General features: G+C 54.5%; 1 protein-coding gene and 1 non-coding gene across 3 annotated transcripts in view; one reads left to right on the top strand and one right to left on the bottom strand.

The window, feature by feature from the left end:
- Positions 1-16,761, bottom strand: part of USP20 (ubiquitin specific peptidase 20) — a 43,031-nt gene that overhangs the window by 2,805 nt on the left and 23,465 nt on the right. For both annotated transcript variants that reach the window (XM_072960270.1, XM_072960269.1), the window contains 16 exons: positions 16,601-16,670; positions 15,455-15,568; positions 14,451-14,529; positions 11,576-12,020; positions 11,043-11,183; positions 10,604-10,719; positions 10,164-10,336; positions 9,474-9,568; positions 5,094-5,127; positions 4,851-4,896; positions 3,846-4,026; positions 3,643-3,769; positions 3,082-3,251; positions 2,903-2,984; positions 1,645-1,753; positions 671-773 (listed from right to left, as the gene is read on the bottom strand). In XM_072960270.1, coding sequence (XP_072816371.1) covers positions 671-773; positions 1,645-1,753; positions 2,903-2,984; positions 3,082-3,251; positions 3,643-3,769; positions 3,846-4,026; positions 4,851-4,896; positions 5,094-5,127; positions 9,474-9,568; positions 10,164-10,336; positions 10,604-10,719; positions 11,043-11,183; positions 11,576-12,020; positions 14,451-14,529; positions 15,455-15,568; positions 16,601-16,670 — 2,085 coding nt within the window. The remainder of the gene's footprint in view (positions 1-670; positions 774-1,644; positions 1,754-2,902; positions 2,985-3,081; positions 3,252-3,642; positions 3,770-3,845; positions 4,027-4,850; positions 4,897-5,093; positions 5,128-9,473; positions 9,569-10,163; positions 10,337-10,603; positions 10,720-11,042; positions 11,184-11,575; positions 12,021-14,450; positions 14,530-15,454; positions 15,569-16,600; positions 16,671-16,761) is intronic.
- On the top strand, positions 5,865-5,971 carry LOC116280392 (U6 spliceosomal RNA). The gene has a single exon (XR_004189781.1). It is a non-coding gene; the product is annotated as a U6 spliceosomal RNA (small nuclear RNA).

Below are 16,761 nucleotides of genomic sequence, written 5' to 3'. Positions count from 1 at the left end.
TGAGGCCCCTCCTCCTTCCTGAGTTCTGGCCAGTGCTTATGCTCCAAAAGGCACATGCCCAGTGCCCAGAACCTCCTGGCTCTGCCAACCCTGCCCGGCCCCAAACCCTGGTCTGAAGTCAAGTGTGGGGCCCGGGGGTGGTGAGGTGGCTGCACGCAGGCCAGGGCTCGGGCTCTGCCATTCCTGGCCGGGGTGTGGGGGACTCTGGGAGTGGCCCTGTGATGGCGCCTGTTTCCACCCCTGTAAGTCGAGGGTTGGAGAACATGGTGTCCAAGTCCTTTCTGAAGCCATCTATCAACTAAAATCTATTATTCAAGGCAATAGAATCCCCAAAGGAAAGGGCCTGCCAGGAGGGAGAGCAGGTGCCCCTGGGCATCTGCAGGGAGAGGGGAAGGGAGGGGACAGGCAGAGCGAGATGGCTTGTCCTGTTGCAGCGAGACGTCCTGGTCGGGGTGGGGACAGTGATCCCAAGACGGGGTTGAAGATTAGTACCCCTGTTCTCTGCTCCTGCTGAAAGGCCGCTCAGGGGTGGCGCAGACCCTGGGCGCCCTGGGAGTCAGGAGCCATGGCCCGGCATCCACCTCCTGGGACACGCCCAGCAGGTGGGCAGCCCGAGTCCCTCCTGGTTGGGGGAGTGTCAGGCACCTGCCAGGGCCCCCGAGTGACTCACCATTGTCCTTCCCCTTGACAAAGGCCTCCCACTCCCGGAACCACTGCATGCTGATGCAGTAGATGACGCTGGGTGACTCCTCCGCCTGGAACGCCTTGTTCAGCTGGGTGGGGCGGGGCCGGGCCAAGCGGGAGCAGAGGGAAGGGTCAGCGTGAATATCCAACACCCCACAGATCTCCACCCCAGACTCTTAGAAAACTCAGAAAATTCAGGACTCCCAAACAGTTCAAAGAAGTTGAACATCTTCCACAATCCCACCATTCAGATAGCTACCAGGAACATTTTGGTGAACCTCTTGTCAATAACTTTTTAAAAACCCAATGGACATAAGACAGTAGATTCTGTTTCTGCCCAACAGAAAGCGTCCACTGGCTCACGCGTTAACTATTGTGACAGATCACTGTTTAATGGCCACAGAGCAGGGCGTTTAATGCCTGTCACCCAGTCCTCTCCTGCTGAATGATGCAGGGTCCCTGAGTCTGCCTGTTCTGAGCGGCTCCAGGGACCGCAGTCTCTACAAACACCTGCATCCACAGCAGAAGGCCCTTTCCTGTGTGGGATCACGCTGCGCCCTGTCTTGCAACTTGCTTTTTTCACTTTATGCATCTTTCCCTGTCAGTTTGTAGAGCCCACTGGTTCCCCAAAGAGGGGCTCTGCCCCCCAGGGGACATCTGCCTGTGTCACTGGCATCGAGTGGGCAGAGGTCAGGGATGCAGCTACACATCCCACGACACACAGGACAGGCCCCCTGCAATGAAGACTCACCCAGCCCCAAAGGCAGTGCCTATTCCTTAAATGGCTGCTTAATCGCCCACCAAGCAGAGGGACCTGAACTTACTAAGCCCAACCCCTTCTGCCAGTGAAAATCTTAAATGTCTGGCCAGGCCTCTGGCTACTCTGGCCTGGCTGCATACAGCTCTTCCGTCCCCAGGGCCCGCTCCCCCATGCACCTGCCCACCGCGCTCTGCATGTACCTTAATGAAGGTGTCGATCTCAATCCGCCTGCGCTTGGCCAGCGCCTCAATCTCCACCTGGCAGATGGAGCACACGTACAGATGGTTCACGGCAGGGCCACCCCCAAACCTGCACCCAGGGTTGGGGGGAGAGAGAAAGAGAAAGAGAAAGACGAGCCTTGAGTTGGGAAGTTCTGGGGCGGGAGGCGGTGGGACTTGCCAGAGAGCGAGGCTTCCTGAGGCAGCCCTGGCCCACCCACTGGGCTCCTTCAGAGCTCTACACTCTGTCTGTTTACTTGTCCGGAAGACGCCAGGCTCCCTGCACGTCCGAGAGCCGGCAGCACCGGGCAGAGCGCCGGCACCAGGGCCGGCGCATCACAGCATCTGCTCACTGGCCAAAGGACACAGCGACACTCTTGCTGCCTCTCTTGGCTACTGGGCAGGAGCTGTGGTGGCCAAAGCCCACCTGGCCTGACTCTGAGGACAACACCGAATGGAGGCTGCAGGTCCTTCTGCAGGTAGGAGTGGGGTCCCCACAGGACCCCGCCACCAGTCCCAGGGCGGGCTATGCCGGAGCTGCAAGTGGGTGGGGCCAGGCCAGCCCAACAAACCAGGGCAGCCGGGACTCCCGGCCTCTCTCCTTCCCCACCGCCTGACCACCCTCCCCGCTGCAGCCCATCCTGCCTGCCGTATGCAGAGTGACCCAGGCCTGGGTGGGGTCTCTCTCCTCAACAAGAGAACCACATGCTAGTGGTCCTGACAAACTTGAACCTGAGGGCGCCAGGCAGCCCAAGCCCACGACCACCCGAGCCGGGCAGGGAGCAGCCAGCACCCCCACGACCGGCTGTGAGAGGGGCCGATATGCTTGCTGTTGCCTGAGCCAGGTTTCCATCCCACGTGACTGGGAGGGTCCGGCTGGATGCCCACAAAGGCATGTGTCTTTTTCAGTATCTTTTTCAGGCGGTGGGGAAGGAGAGAGGCCGGGAGCCCCAGCTGCCCTGGCTCGTTGGGCTGGCCTGACCCCACCCATTTGCGGCTCAGGCATAGCCTGTCCTGGGGGCTGGTGGCGGGGTCGGAGCCGCAGATCCTGTGGGGACCCCACTCCTACCTGCAGAAGGACCCGCAGCCTCCATTCGGTGGGGGCCCCGCAACTGCTTTGGTGCTGACCTGCTGCCTGAGTGGGGGCGGCATGGGGTCAAGGTGACATTCCCCCTCTGGGCCTGCTCTCCTGCCCAGCTGAGTGCCCGGCCTGGACCAGGCCAGCCCAGCCTCCCCTCACCTGTTGTAGAGGTGCTCCCACACGTTCTGGGGCAGGATCACCACCAGGTCATCAATGTAGTGGTATTTGTTGGGCGGGATGCCTGCAGAGGAAGGCACAGGGAGGGAGAGCTGGAGGCTCGGCCTGCCCACCCCACGCCCTGCCCAACCCGCACCCCACCACAGGGAAGGCGGCCTCACCTCCATGGGCGCAGAGGAAGGTGTGGTTGGTGATGGGCCCCGGCTCGGCGAAGGTGTTGAACTTGTTGAGCCATTCCCGGGACACGTAGAACCGCAGCAGGCTGGGCTCCCGCATGGCCGCGAGGGACACCACCTGCTGCCGCTCCCGCATGGCCTCCTCGCTGCTCTTTCTGGGGCAGCAGGGTAGGATTAGGAGGGGCTGGGCCTGGGCCACGCCCTGGGCAGGAAGGTCCCAGCCCCAAACCCCTCGGCATCCTCCATCTGCACCCCAGCAGCCCCACCACCCCTGCCTGAGTTCTAGCCGCCATCACCTTCCACCAGGACCACTAGAGAAAACCCACATCCTGGGTTTCCTGCTTTCCCTACAGCAGCCACAGGGCTCTTTCTTAAAAGCCCAAATCCTTATCCCTCCCTAGCCTAAAGCCCTTTTAGGCTCCACCACCCCCACATGCACCCGAGAAGCCCTGGGGAGCAGATGCAGGGTGTCCAGGCCTGCAGGCGGCCAGGCGGGGGCCCAGGCACTGTCCTCCGCCGGCCCCAACTTGCTGCCCGGGGCCACACCTGTAGAAGAGCACGTAGGCCTCGGCATTCTGCACCACTGTCTCGTGGACCTCGGTGACATACTGGTCATCAAACTCATACCACTGCCCGTTGATCACGTTCTGGCAGTAGGCGATGTAGTGGCCACCTGCGGCAGGAGAGGCAGGCAGGTGACAGATACCCTAGGGATGGGGACAGGGACGTGGCAGGGTGGCGGGACTCACTGCCTGCCGTGCCATGGTGGCAGATGACCGAGAGGAGGTCGTAGGTGGTGATCTGGGACGTGCACTCCTTGGCGAGGAAGGGGCGCAGGTCAAGTCCCTCGAGGGGGAAGGAGACGTGGCTGCTGATCTTGAATGAGTACATCACCTCGTGTCGAAAGCGCTTCAGGTGAATGCACAGGATCTGGGTGGAGAGAGAGGAGGGGTCGGTCACTCCAGGGCTGGCGAGGGCCCTGTGACCCTGGTAACCTGACGGGGTTCTCAAGGTGGGGCTCCAGGACACCCACTGGCCCACTGTTTGTCCCACTCGGGTCCTGTCATCCAGGTGAGGACAAGAAACTAGCAGCTAGAGCCTTCCAGAGGCCCAGGCCAGCCGATGGCCTGGCACTTGACTCCATTTGAACACATCAAAGGACTGTGCATGGGGGCCGGGTCAGGTCAGCTCCTTCCCCGGATGAAGGGGGAAGGTGACTGAGCTGCACTAGCGGGATGGGCCTGTAGCAGAGGTGTCTCCACAAAGGCTCCCCACAGCTGCTCAGCACTGTCTGGCCCCACGTCTTGGGCCACGCTCCTCTTGTTCCAGCCACAAGCCTCAGCCAAGCCCATTCCTGCTTTGGTGTTTTGCACACCTGTTCCCTTCCCACTCTCCCTCCGCCAGGCCGACACCAGCCTGCGTCCTCTGGGCTCACTTGGACGCTACTTCCTCAGAAAGGCCTGCCTTCCCAACAGCCCCGCAGCTGCCTCACTCCACACGGTGCCCTCAGCACCCCCACACCTGCCTCCTGCCTTCATGAAACGTGCTGAGGGAGGAGAGAGCTGGGCGCCAAGTTACAAGCTGAACAATGAGCTTCCCCGCCTGCCAGCCCCTCCCAGGGCATCTCCCAGACAGAGCAGCAGTCTCCACGGGCCTCCTGAGTCCAGGAGGGGACTGGCCTCGGCCCTGCACGCCACCGCGCAGGTGTGGAGAAGGCCCTGCGGGCAGAGGCGACAGGCAGCTGTCCCACTCACCTCGGGCAACCGCAGGACCTTACAGTACTTCACCCCATTCCGCAGCCTGGGAGGAGAGAGCAGCGAGAGACGTGAGTGTCCCAGGGAGGGGGCCAAGAGACAGAGGAGCACCCCTCCCACCCTGGTCGCTCTGAGGTCAGGATCAAGCTCTCTCGGGGAGCCCGGGGGGAGTATGTGGAGCACAGATGGACCACAGATGGAAAACGGAAGTCTGGGAGAAGCTCCCAGAATGCACATACTTACTTTTTACACCGTTCACAGCTGTACATGTTGTCACCTAGGGCAGGCAAATAAAGAGACAAAGGTGATCAGGGATGGGAAGTGGGGGAAAAGTGCACGTAGTGACTTATGCTTTGGAAATAAAACCACAACATGCTGCCTACAAGAGACTCACTTTAGCTTCAAGAACACACAGAGGCTGAAAGCAAAGGGATGGGCAAAGCTACTCCACGCAGTGGTAACCAAAAGAGAGCAGGAATGGCTGTATTTACATCAGGTATGGTACACTTGCAGCCAAAATCAGTTATAAGAGACAAAGGGGGTCACTATATAGTGATAAAGTGTTCAGTTCATCAAGAGGATGTAACTTTTGTAAACATACATGCACCCGACATTGGAGCACCTGCATACTTGAAGCAACAATAGTAGGGGATCTCAATACTCCACTTCTGATATTAGACAGATCATCCAGACAAAAAATTAATAAGGGAACAACAGATCTGAATAATACCATAGCCCAAATGGACCTAACAGACACAAACAGACCGCTCCATCTAACAGCACAGAACACGTGTTCTTCACAAGTGCACACTGACATTCTCCAGAACAGACCACACATTGGGCCACAAAGCAAGTCTTAACAAATTTAACAAGACTGAAATCATATCTTGTGTCTCTTCCAACCATGATGGTATGAAACTAGAAACCAGTAACAGGAGGAAAACTAAAAAATTCGCAAATATGTGGAAATTCCTGACCAACAGAGGGATCAAAGAAGAAACCAAAAGGAAACCAGTGCTTGCTTTGGCAGCATATATACTAAAACTGGAACAATACAGAGAAGATTAGCATGGCCCCTGCACAAGAATGACATGCAAATTCATGAAGCATTCCATGTTTCTGAAAAGTAGTACCTTTTAAAAAATATATGTAAAACCAAATCACCATGCTGTACACCAGAAATGAACACAACACTGTATATCAACTATACTTCAATAAAAATAAATTTTTAAAAAAGGAAATCAGATTATTTTTTTCTGTTATCTCACATCCATCTTCAGTTTCTTTCATCAGTGTCTTACAGTTTTCGGTGTATAAATCTTTCACTTCCTTGGTTAAGTTTATTCCTAGCTGTTTTATTGCTTTTGGTGTTGTTGTAAATGGATTGTTTATTTCTCATTTAGATGTTTCATTTTTAGTGTATAGAAATGCAACTGGTTTTTGTACATTGATTTCATATCCTGCAACTTTACTGAATTTGTTTATTAGTGCTAACAGTTTGTGGAGTCTCAAGGTTTTTTTATGTAAGAGATCATGTTATCTACAAACAGATAATTTTACCTCCTCTTTTCCTATTTGGATACCTTTTATTTATTTTTCTTGCTTTTCTCTGATTAAGACTTCCTGTACTATTCCCTAAGTGATAAGGGCACTAGGAATATCTTTTGTTCTAATATTTAGTCTTTGACCCTGGCTTCTAATACAGAGCTCCTGAATCCCCTGTCATTTCCCAGATGATGGCAGGGTCTTTTGTTCTCATGAGACGACTCCAGGTGGGCTTCTAGATCAGGGCTGGCCACCAGAATGACCAAGCCATAATTGGAAGTCTGGAATTTTCAGCCCTACCTTGCATTCTTCACAGAGGAGAGAGGGGCTAGAGACGGAGTTAACAACTGATCATTGTTAACTAGTTAAGGAGGCCTCTATAAAAATACCAACAGGATGGGGTTTGGAGAGCTTCCAGGTTGGTGAGCACGTGGAGGATCAGGGAGACCGTCGCTCTCAGAGAACATGGAAGCTCCATGCCCCTTCCCACATACCTTGCCCCACGCACCTCTTCCATCTGGCTGTTCCTGAGTTATACCCTTTTCTAACACACCAGTAAGCTAGTAAGTAAAACGTTTCTCTGAGTCACTCTAGCTGCTCTAATTGAACCCAAGGAAGGAGTTGTTGGAACCTTCCATCTGTAGCCAGTCAGTCAGAAGCTTAGCTAAAGTTGGGGAGGGAGAAGTCTTGGAAGACTGAGTCCTTAACCAATGGGATCTGATGCTCTTTCCAGGTAGATAGGGTCTGAATTGAGTTAAATCGTAGGATAGTGGCTGGTGTCGCATAATTGCTTGGTGTGGGAAAACCCCCACACATCTGGTGTCAAAAGCGCTGTGGGGTAGTTGTGTGACAGTAGAGGAAAGACACACAGGAGGAAGACTGAATTGTTCCCACCCAGTGTCACAAGTAAACGGGAAGACAGCCTGTGGTCATGAATCAGAAGAATAAATATTGTTAAAATGTCCATACATTAAATATCCAAAGCCATCTATAGATTCAATGCAATCCAATAACATTTTCATAGATGTAGGAAAAAAGTTCTAAAATTCATACTGAACTACAAAAGATCCCAAATAGCCAAAGCAATCTTGAGCAAGAAGAACAAGCTGGAGGCATCATATTTCCTGATTTCAAACTCTACTACAAAACTTCAGTAAAAACAGTATAAAACAGTATAAAAACAGACACACAGACCAATGAACAGAATTGAGAGGCCAGAGATAAACCCACGTGTATATAGTCAACTAATATGTGATAAGGGAGCCAAGAATACTCAGTGGGGACACGATGGTCTTTTCTATCAAGTAGGTTGGAAAACTGGATATTCACATGCAAAAAAATGAAACTGTACCCCTATTTTATGCCACTCACAAAAATTAGCATGAAATTAATTAAAGACTTAAATGTGAGACCTGACACCATAATACTCCTAGAAGAAAACATAGGGGAAAGGCTCTTTGACATTGGTCTCAGCGATGATTTTTTGGATATGACACCAAGACAAGCAACAAAAGCAAAAATAAACAGAAATGCATCAAACTAAAAAACTTCTGCATAGCGAAAGAAACAATCAACAAAATGAAGAGACAACCTACAGGACGGGAGAAAATAGAAACCATGTATCAGGTGAGGGGTTAGCATCCAAAATAGGTAAAGAATTCATACAAGTCAGTAGCAAAACACAAGTCATCCAATTTAAAAATACGCAGAGGACCTAAATAGACATTTTTCCAAAGAAGACACACAGATGGCCAACAGGTCCATGAAAATATGCTCAATCACCAGGGAAATGCAGATCAAGAGCAGAGTGAGGTATCGCCTCACGCCTGTTAGAATAGCTAGTATCAAAAAGAGATTTTTTAAAAAGACAAGAGAATACAAGTGGGTTTTTCTTCTAATTTTGTTTTTTGTTGTTATTTTGTTTTGGTGGGGGGAGGTAATTAGCTTTATTTATTTGTTTGTTTGTTTGTTTATTTAATGTAGGTACTGGGGATTAAACCCAGAACCTTGTGCGTGCTAAGTACGTGCTCTACCACTGAGCTGTACCCTTCCCCCCAGGAGAATAAAAGTGTCGTCAAGGATGTAGAGATTAGTGGGAATGTAACTGTAAATGTAATTTGGTATAGTTATGGAAAATGGTGTGGAGGATTCCTCAAAAAGTTAAGAACAGAATTGTCATATAGCCCAGCAACCCCACTTCTTGGTATACACCAAGGGAGATGAAATCCCTATTTCTAAGAGATATCTGCATGTTCACACTCATCACAGCATTACTCACAAGGGTCAAAAGGTGGAAGCAACCCAAGTGTCCACTGACAGATGATGAATAAACAAAATGTGGTCCCTCCGTGCAACAGAATACTACTCAGCCTTTAAAAAGGAAGGGATTCTGACATACGCTGTAATATGGATGAACATTGAGGACATTATACTAAGAGGTACAATAAACCAGTCACAAAAGGACAAAGACTGTATGATTCAACTTAGATGAGGTATCTAGCGTAGTCAAATTCATAGAGACAGAAAGTAGAACGGTGGTGGCCCGGGGCTGGGTGGAAGGGGGAATAGGGAGTTACTATTTAAGGTACAGAGAGTTTCAGTTCTGCAAGACGAAAATGCTCTGGAGACTGGCCGCACAGCAATATGAATATAGTTACTACTACTGAACAGTGAAGATGGTTAAGAGGGTTCATTTTACATTATGGATATTTTACCACAATTAAAAATTAAACAAGAAGAGTTTCCCCAAAAGTTAATGAGATGCCAAACACTCAACAGAAAAATAGAAAAAGGACAGGAATGGGAAATTTCAAAATAGGAAATACAGTCAATACACACACACAGACACACAGACACACAGACACACACAGGTTCAAGCTCATTAATAATCAAGGAAATGCAAAATTAAAGAAAAACAGGTGAAGCCCTAAGAGTTACAAGGTGGTGGGGCTGTGAGAGCATGCGGGTCTCAGGCCCAGCCTGGCAGGCAGGAGGGGCAGGATACTGACAGTGCGTCCCAGAAACCCTGAACTATATGCTGAGCCAGCAGCCCCGCCGCGGCCAGCCCAGGCCACTCACCCTTCAGCTCATCAGCAGCAAAGAAGGCAGCGAGGCAGTCTTCCAGGGTGACGACTGGCCCCCAAAACCAGCTGGGGGTACAGGATACCACGAACCTACAGAGAAAGAAGAGGGGTGGGGGGGTGCATGCTGCTAGGGCCTGGGCAAGAGTGAGACTTGAGGGCCTTTGTGCTGAGGTCTGTTTGGGCCCAGAGAGGCAGCTCGGCCTGGGGGATGGAATGGGCCAAAGTCTGGAGCCAGAAACCAGGGACCACCAGCCAGCAGCTCTGTGTCCTTGGAGAGTGACATCGCCTCTCCCTGGGCCTCATCTTCCTCATCTGCAAAGGGGCCCCAGTTGCACTGGTCTGTGCCCTGGGCAGAGTACAGGTTCCCGACACCAGGCAGGTAGGGCAGGCACTGTGGCACACAGTGGAGACTCCGGAAAGCCTCCCATGCCTCTCCCCGCAGGGCCAGGCCCACCCTCCTTTCTGCCTGCCACTTGGTCACACTCCCCATCATCACCTGCCTTCCAATCCACAGGCCTACCCAAACCAGGCCATCCCACCCCTTGAGCTAACTTCCGAGCACCCTTCAGCCACAAGCTCTCTTCCAAACTACGACTTCATCTCTGCAAACGCTTGTATTTCGTTGTTAAAGTCTATCGCTTGTAGGGCTGAGTCCTAGGAAGGCCGGGCGGGATGGTGGGTGTACCGTCGGATATACTCCACGATAAAGGCAAGCCAGCCCTGGGCGGCGTAGGTGTCCCCACAGGTGCCTGGCTTGGCCGGCACGTTCTGGTAGATGGCCGAATGGAGCTTGGCCAGGTCCTCCTTGCCAGGAATGGGCAGCGAAAGGTCCTGGAACGTCTCCACTGTGGTGGACACCTGGTGGGGAGCGGCTGAATGTTGGCCCAGGTCTCCATCTTCCGGGGTTCCACCTAGCCCAAACCAAGCAGTCTGCACCCCAAACCCCAGTCACCAGACAGCAGGTGTGGGGCAGAGAGTCTGCTCCCCAAGCCCTGGATGCGGGAGCCCCACGACTCACGCCCACCCCCAGAGAAAGGCCGGGGGCACCAGGCAGAGAACCAGCGCCTCAGCCCCAAGCTGAGTGACGAGCCCTGGGGCATTCCTCCCCACCCCCAGAGCACCCACCCGGTCACAGGTGAGACACTGCACGAGGCTGAGGATGGAGCCGTCGAAGATGTCTGAGATGACGCTGCGGTAGCGCTGCTCCTTCCGTCTGCGGCTGCCGGCGCTCGGTACCTGGGCTGGGGGCACAGCACTGGACTAGGCCCCGCCCCACCGGCCTGTCTGGGGCAAGGGGCGGGTGCTGGGGCTCGCTCGGCCGGCAGCGGGGTCAATCTGAGTGACTGGCTATCACTTCACCTCCTGGTGCCTCAGTCACTGTGTCCCAGCCGTGTGAGGAGGGTCCAGAGACCCTGCGCGAGGAGTGCGTGCCGCAGCCCCTGGCAACGAGCGCGCAGACGGCAGCGAGGGGCGCGATTTCCACCCCCTGCCCCGAGCTCCGCGAGCCCCAGAGCCTTCGAGGGGCAGCCCTGCTGACCCTCCCTCCCCGCCCGTCCCTCCGAACCTTTCTTGAGCACGTAGGACGGCCCCATCCTGACGGGGCTCGCGCGTGGAGGGCTGCTGGGCAGCTTGGCGTGGCCCTCGTGGTGGTGGACGGGGCTGCAGGGACGAGAGGCGCTGCGCATGTGGGCCTCGTTGTCCGGCTCTGGGGGCAGAGGGGGACCGTGCTAGCCCGCTCCAGGCCGGGTCGGAAGACCTGCTAGCGCCTCCTCGCGGGACCGAGGCCTGCACCCTCCACGGCTCCTCTGTCCTGTGCCCACCCCAGTCCCCCAGCCCCCAGCATCAGGAAGAGGGTGCTGTCCACACACGTCACGTTCCCAGCGGAGGGTTTGGAGCTCAGGGCCGGTCTGAATCTCGCTCCTTGTTGGCCAAGTGAGTCTGGATACGTTATTTACCCGATTTCTCATCCGGAAATCGGGTCTACTAGGAGAGTCCCCCAGGTGGGGAACTGAGCAGTCTACTGCCCAGTGGTGCTTTGCCCACAGCAGCTGCTGCTGGACAGGCGGGGCCGTGGCGGCCCGCTCGGCCGGCTGGTACCTGGCGTTCGGCAGGGGCTGGCGGACCGCGGTGACGGGGGCTGCGTCTCCGGGGACAGCTGGTCCAGGGCGGCCATGGCGGTGTCCACGTCGGCGTCCTCGTCCACCTGCTCCGAGTTCGTGCGCTGCTGGCCCCAGGAGAACTTGCGGTCCTTCATCCGCTCCTTCTCGGAGATGGCGCGGCCTGCCTCCTCCGCCATCAGCAGCTCCGCCTCGGCCTGCGAGCCGCCCCTGCCGCGGCCCTGCGCCTCCCCCTCACCGCGGTCGCTGCTGGAGTCGCAGGACAGGAACTCGTCCTCTGACGGGCTCCGGTCACCCTCCCGCTTCTCATCTGTGTCGCTCGAGTCCGAGTCCCGAGCCTCAGTCAGCGCCACGGCCGCCACGACCGGCTCCTTGAGCTCCTCGTGCAGCTGGTCCATGAGGCAGCGCAGGAACTCCTGGGTGTCCTGGAACCAGGGGCTGCTGTCGGCAGGGGCGGGCGACCAGCCACAAGCACCCCGCTGCTTCTGCTGGCGGATGCCAGGGGCCCTCATGGGCACCCCTCCCAGGGGCCGCCACAGCAGTTCTGCCCTAACCGGCTTCTACCGCGGAGGACACCGAGGGTCCGAGAGGCCGACCCCTCCCAGGCCTCGCAGCTGTGAGGTGGCAGAGCAGAGATCCAGACCCAGTCCACCTGACTCCCCAGCTCCTGCTCATCATCGCCTGTTGCCCTGCTTCCAATCAGCAAGGAGAGAGCAGACGTATCACATTCAGCCACTGAAGTCACCCTGCCTTCTAGAGGAGGGGACAGTGAGGTAGGCGGGAGCCCACTGACAGGTGACACTGAGGGCATGTGCGCACGGGAGCGCTCAGTTGAGTTCTGCAGGGAGCAACGCCACAGGCAGGCCAGGCCACCCGCATCCTCGACTCTGCCTCTGGTTCCCTCTGCTCACCCAAGCCTTCCGCCAGCCCCCGTGCCCACACCTTCCCTCACCGTTGTGACCTGTGGCAGGACAGCAGGCTTTCCAAGGGCCTGGGCATGAGTCAGACTAAGCTGCCACTTCAGGCTGGCTGGCTCGCAAATCTCGCTGTTACTCTGACTACTCCGTGACTAGGTCGCAACCCAGCAGGAAACCAGTGAGGCCTTTGGCCCAGACTGTGCACTGCCAAGTCAGGAGCAGGGAACACGGGAGGTGCTTCAAAAGCTCAGAAGATGATGGTGGCCGGCCTCTGACAGCTGGGGGAACTCAGTGCCGTGAGGGGCCACTGGGTTCAAGTCCAGTCCTGACCCTCACAAGTCCCCGACCTGGATTGAGAAGCAGCCCCCTGGCCCAACTCCTATCCACATGGGGCGGGAATCATGCAGTGGCCAGACCCAGCCAAATACCAAAGAAAGGCTCAGGTCACTGATACGGAGAGAGGGGCCTCGTTTTCTCAGTTCTAGCAGAGGGAGGGCAGGGCTCTGGATGGATTTCCTTAGGCAAAGTGTCAAATACAAAGATCAGAGAAATTGACCACCAGCTCATCTAGCATTAGGGAGTCGGGGAGGAGACGTGTCCTGTTTCATGGGCACTGAAAGGCTCTTTTAAGAAACAGGCCCTCAGTACATCATCTACTTTTCTTTCCAGTTCTCCCTTTTAACAAAAGTACCCTGTATTCATTGCTCAAATCTCAAGCCATGTGGAAGCAAGACAGCATCTTCTGGCCATTAAGAGATGCTTGTAGGTTCCAGACTCAGAAATGTACTTTTTGTCCAAGAACCAGAGAAAGGGATGCTTCTGGAGTCTGGGTGGATGTCAGGCCACAGCCAAGTGGCCCTGCTCCATGGTGTCCTCTCTGAGACCTGAGGGCCAGCAGGGTGCCTTGTACAGTGAGGGCCGCACTGTGGCGAGGCCTGAATCCCATCCCTGCCGCCATACCCTGTGTGGCCTGAGCGGGCTGTAGAACCTCGCTGAGCCTCAGCCCCTCACCTGTAACGCGGGGGTGCCGACAGGGCCCACCTCCTGAGAGCTCTGTGAGGATACACAGGGCTGTACTTATGTGGCAGGAGGTGATCACTTAATAAACGGTGCCACAGGGATTCTGGTCACTGTGGATCTTACCACTCCCCCAAAAGGGCGATGCTCAGGCCACGCTGGGTCTCTCAGGCAAGAGCCTGGTGTTCATCCAACTGAGGGTGTGAGCAGAGAATCGCCCAGCAGCTCTCATCCTGGGGAGGATGGGGGCAAGGTGGTGGGGGCTGAAGGGGGATCCGAAGGCATTCAGGCAGCAGCACTGGCCATGCAAACAGGTGCGGCCCCAGCTGCAGCCCAGCAGTGACACCCCAGGCCACAGGGCAGGCTAGGGCAGGGACCTGGGCCCCACGAATAGCCAGCTTGGGCCGGGGGAGGTGTGTGGCTGCATTCTGCTTCATCTTGGTCCTGTGATTTTATGCCATAGAAAGACATCACCGGCTTCAAAGGGGTTTCTAGAGTTACAAAAACTTGCCATCAAAACGTTTAATTTAATAAATGTGAAATTCTGCCTGGGGTTTGAGCAATGAGAAATCATGGGCTGTTCTGAGTGAGTGCTGAGGCACGCAGACCTGGAGTCAAGACTCCTAAGGTCAGATTTTCCCTCTGCTGTGTGCCAGCTGTGTAACTGGTCCGTGGTAACTGAGCAAGGATTTTGCTGCTGAGCCTCAGTCTCCCCATCTGTCAAGTGGGGAGAGCACCAGCAGGTTGCTGGGAGGCTCCGACAGCCTCATACACAGAAAGGGCTCAGGCAGCAAGTCTGGTCCAGGAGCCCCACCCTGCAACGCTGAGCTGCTGCTGCCGTTTTCCACACTGGTCTTGGCCTCAAAGCCAGGCCTGGCAGGTTCTAGCCTGGGTGTCCCCTGGGCAGCATGGATGGCCTACCTGCTGAGCATAGCCTCGAAACATCGGGTTGACCAACTTGATCCCATGGGACAGGCTGGTGGGAACCACGTAGCTGGGGCTGTAGGAAGACCAGACGTGTTAGTATAGGGGGCCTGCTCTGAGTGACTCAAGCCCACGAGGGCTGGCAGGCAGCCACCCCACCAGTCTGGCCAGCCCAGAGCTCCTGATTGGGATGGTGTCCATCCCACCAGCCCACGACAAGCCTACCTTCAAACTGTTTTCATTCTAAAAAAGTTTACTGTGGTTTTCTAATTTCAAAGGTAATATGTGTTCATTATTGAAAACCAGAAAACTTCAAAAAAAAAGAGGAAGAAGGATCACCACTAACAGCACCACCCAGAGATAACTGCCATTAAGTTTTCCAGATTTTTCTATGAAAAGACAGACGCATACACAAAATTATAGGCAGATAAACACTTCAACTTTGGCTTCTTAAAATTGGAATTATATTGCATCATACTGTGTAATAATCTGCTTTTATATTTAGTATATGTCCATATACTCATTTTAAATTATTCCCAATTTTAACTTTTCCTGGAGAAATAGCTCTAACCCAAGCTTCTGGTTTAACCCTTTTACACTGAGCTGGAGCCCCTGATCGGTCAGGGCCCAGCCACCACTTCCGAAGTCCTCCTCTACGTGCACAGCTGTGGCCGAGGCCTAGAAGTGGTCACCATGTGTCTCGGACCTCGGCACACACACTGCGAAGTGGCTGCCAGCTCCAATCAACACCAGGTTCAAGTTCTAGCTCCACCTTCACAAGATGTGTTATCTTGAGCAAGACACTTAAATCTCCCTGAACGTCAGTTCCCCGATTTGTGAAACGCGGTTAGCTGGGACCCACACCTCCACGAGCTGTCGTAAGCATCACACAGGGTAAAGGGCTTTGTGAGAGGCTGAAGGCATAGGATGGTCTCTATCAAGGCATGGAAAGAAAACTCGTCCCCACACCCCTGCCCAGGGTCAGGGACTCGGTCACTCACCGCTTCCTGTGCCAGACCTCAGACACCAGCTTCTGGTAACTTTTGCACAGGGCGGGCTTCTTGTCTGTGCGCACCAGGCCTCCACACTCCAAGAAGAACTGGGTCAGCGGAGGGCTGGGGGCGGGGCCGGCGGCCAGGTCAGAAGAGCAAGGAGGGGAATATGGCATCATTTAGAAACAGCCAGGTAGGGAAGCAAAAGCTTCTTGTATGGGACGGACCGTGGCAGACTGGAACCAGAAATGCCCACGGATGACCTGAAGGACCGCACCTGTTAAAGGCTGAACTGTATCCTTCAAAATTCATACGTTGAAGTCCTAACCCTCACACCTCTGAATGAGATGGTGTTGGGAAACGGTATAAATGAGAGAGGAACCATCGCCTGCTCCTCCCGTCTGTGGAAACCCTCCCCAGCCTGAAGGCATCTCCTCTACTTCCCTTTTCTTTGTTATTGTTATCCAGTTACATAAGAAATATACATTCATTGTAAAAAAAATTAGAAAATACAGATAATTATTGACCTCAATCCCACTATGTGAGGATAGCCACTCGGAAGATTTGGAGGCATATCCTCCTAGACTTTTCCCCCATCCGTCCCTCCTTCTCACACACACACACACACACACACACACACACACACGGAACCTCAACCAGGTAGTAGACTGAGTGCCATGGCCCAGTGCCAGGGAGCTGATAGCCCACCCTAGATGGAAATTAATATTTCCCCCTAAAGTAGGATTGCACCACACGGAGCTTTACCATCTCCTCTTTCCTACCTATCGTATTCTGAATCCCTTCCCATTTCAATAAATACTGTCTCGCACCATTTTTTTCTTGTACTCACTGTAAGGATGGCCTACAATAAGTCTGTGATTTTTATGGACCTTTAGGTTGTTTCTGATAAACAACAGAATGACGGACATCCCTGCACAGAGCTTTCTCAACATCTCGGGTCCCTCCTTAGGATAAATTCCCATATGAGGGGTTGCTGGGTTGAAGGGCACGTGTGCTTTCAGGAGTCTTGATGTGTATCCACATACAGGCCTCTGTGGGCCACACACACAGCCCAGCCCGGGGGCCACGGCCGCTGTTTCCAGGGCTCCTGGGGACAGCTCCCGGCCCCCGCCCCCTAGATGGGGGAACACCTACCAGTTGGACAGGGCCTGCAGGGCCGCGTTCATGTAGCATGAGTTGCCCAGGTTCTTCATGCCCGTGAGGCCTGGGAAACCAGATGGAGGAGGGGAAGGTGAGCGTCCCGTCCCGGCGAGAAACTCACAGCTCACAGCTCGCTCTACCCCAGAAACCTGCCG

Source organism: Vicugna pacos, chromosome 4 (genome assembly GCF_048564905.1).
Source record: "Vicugna pacos chromosome 4, VicPac4, whole genome shotgun sequence".
NCBI lineage: Eukaryota > Metazoa > Chordata > Mammalia > Artiodactyla > Camelidae > Vicugna > Vicugna pacos.
This window is presented reverse-complemented; position numbering and strand designations above follow the sequence as displayed.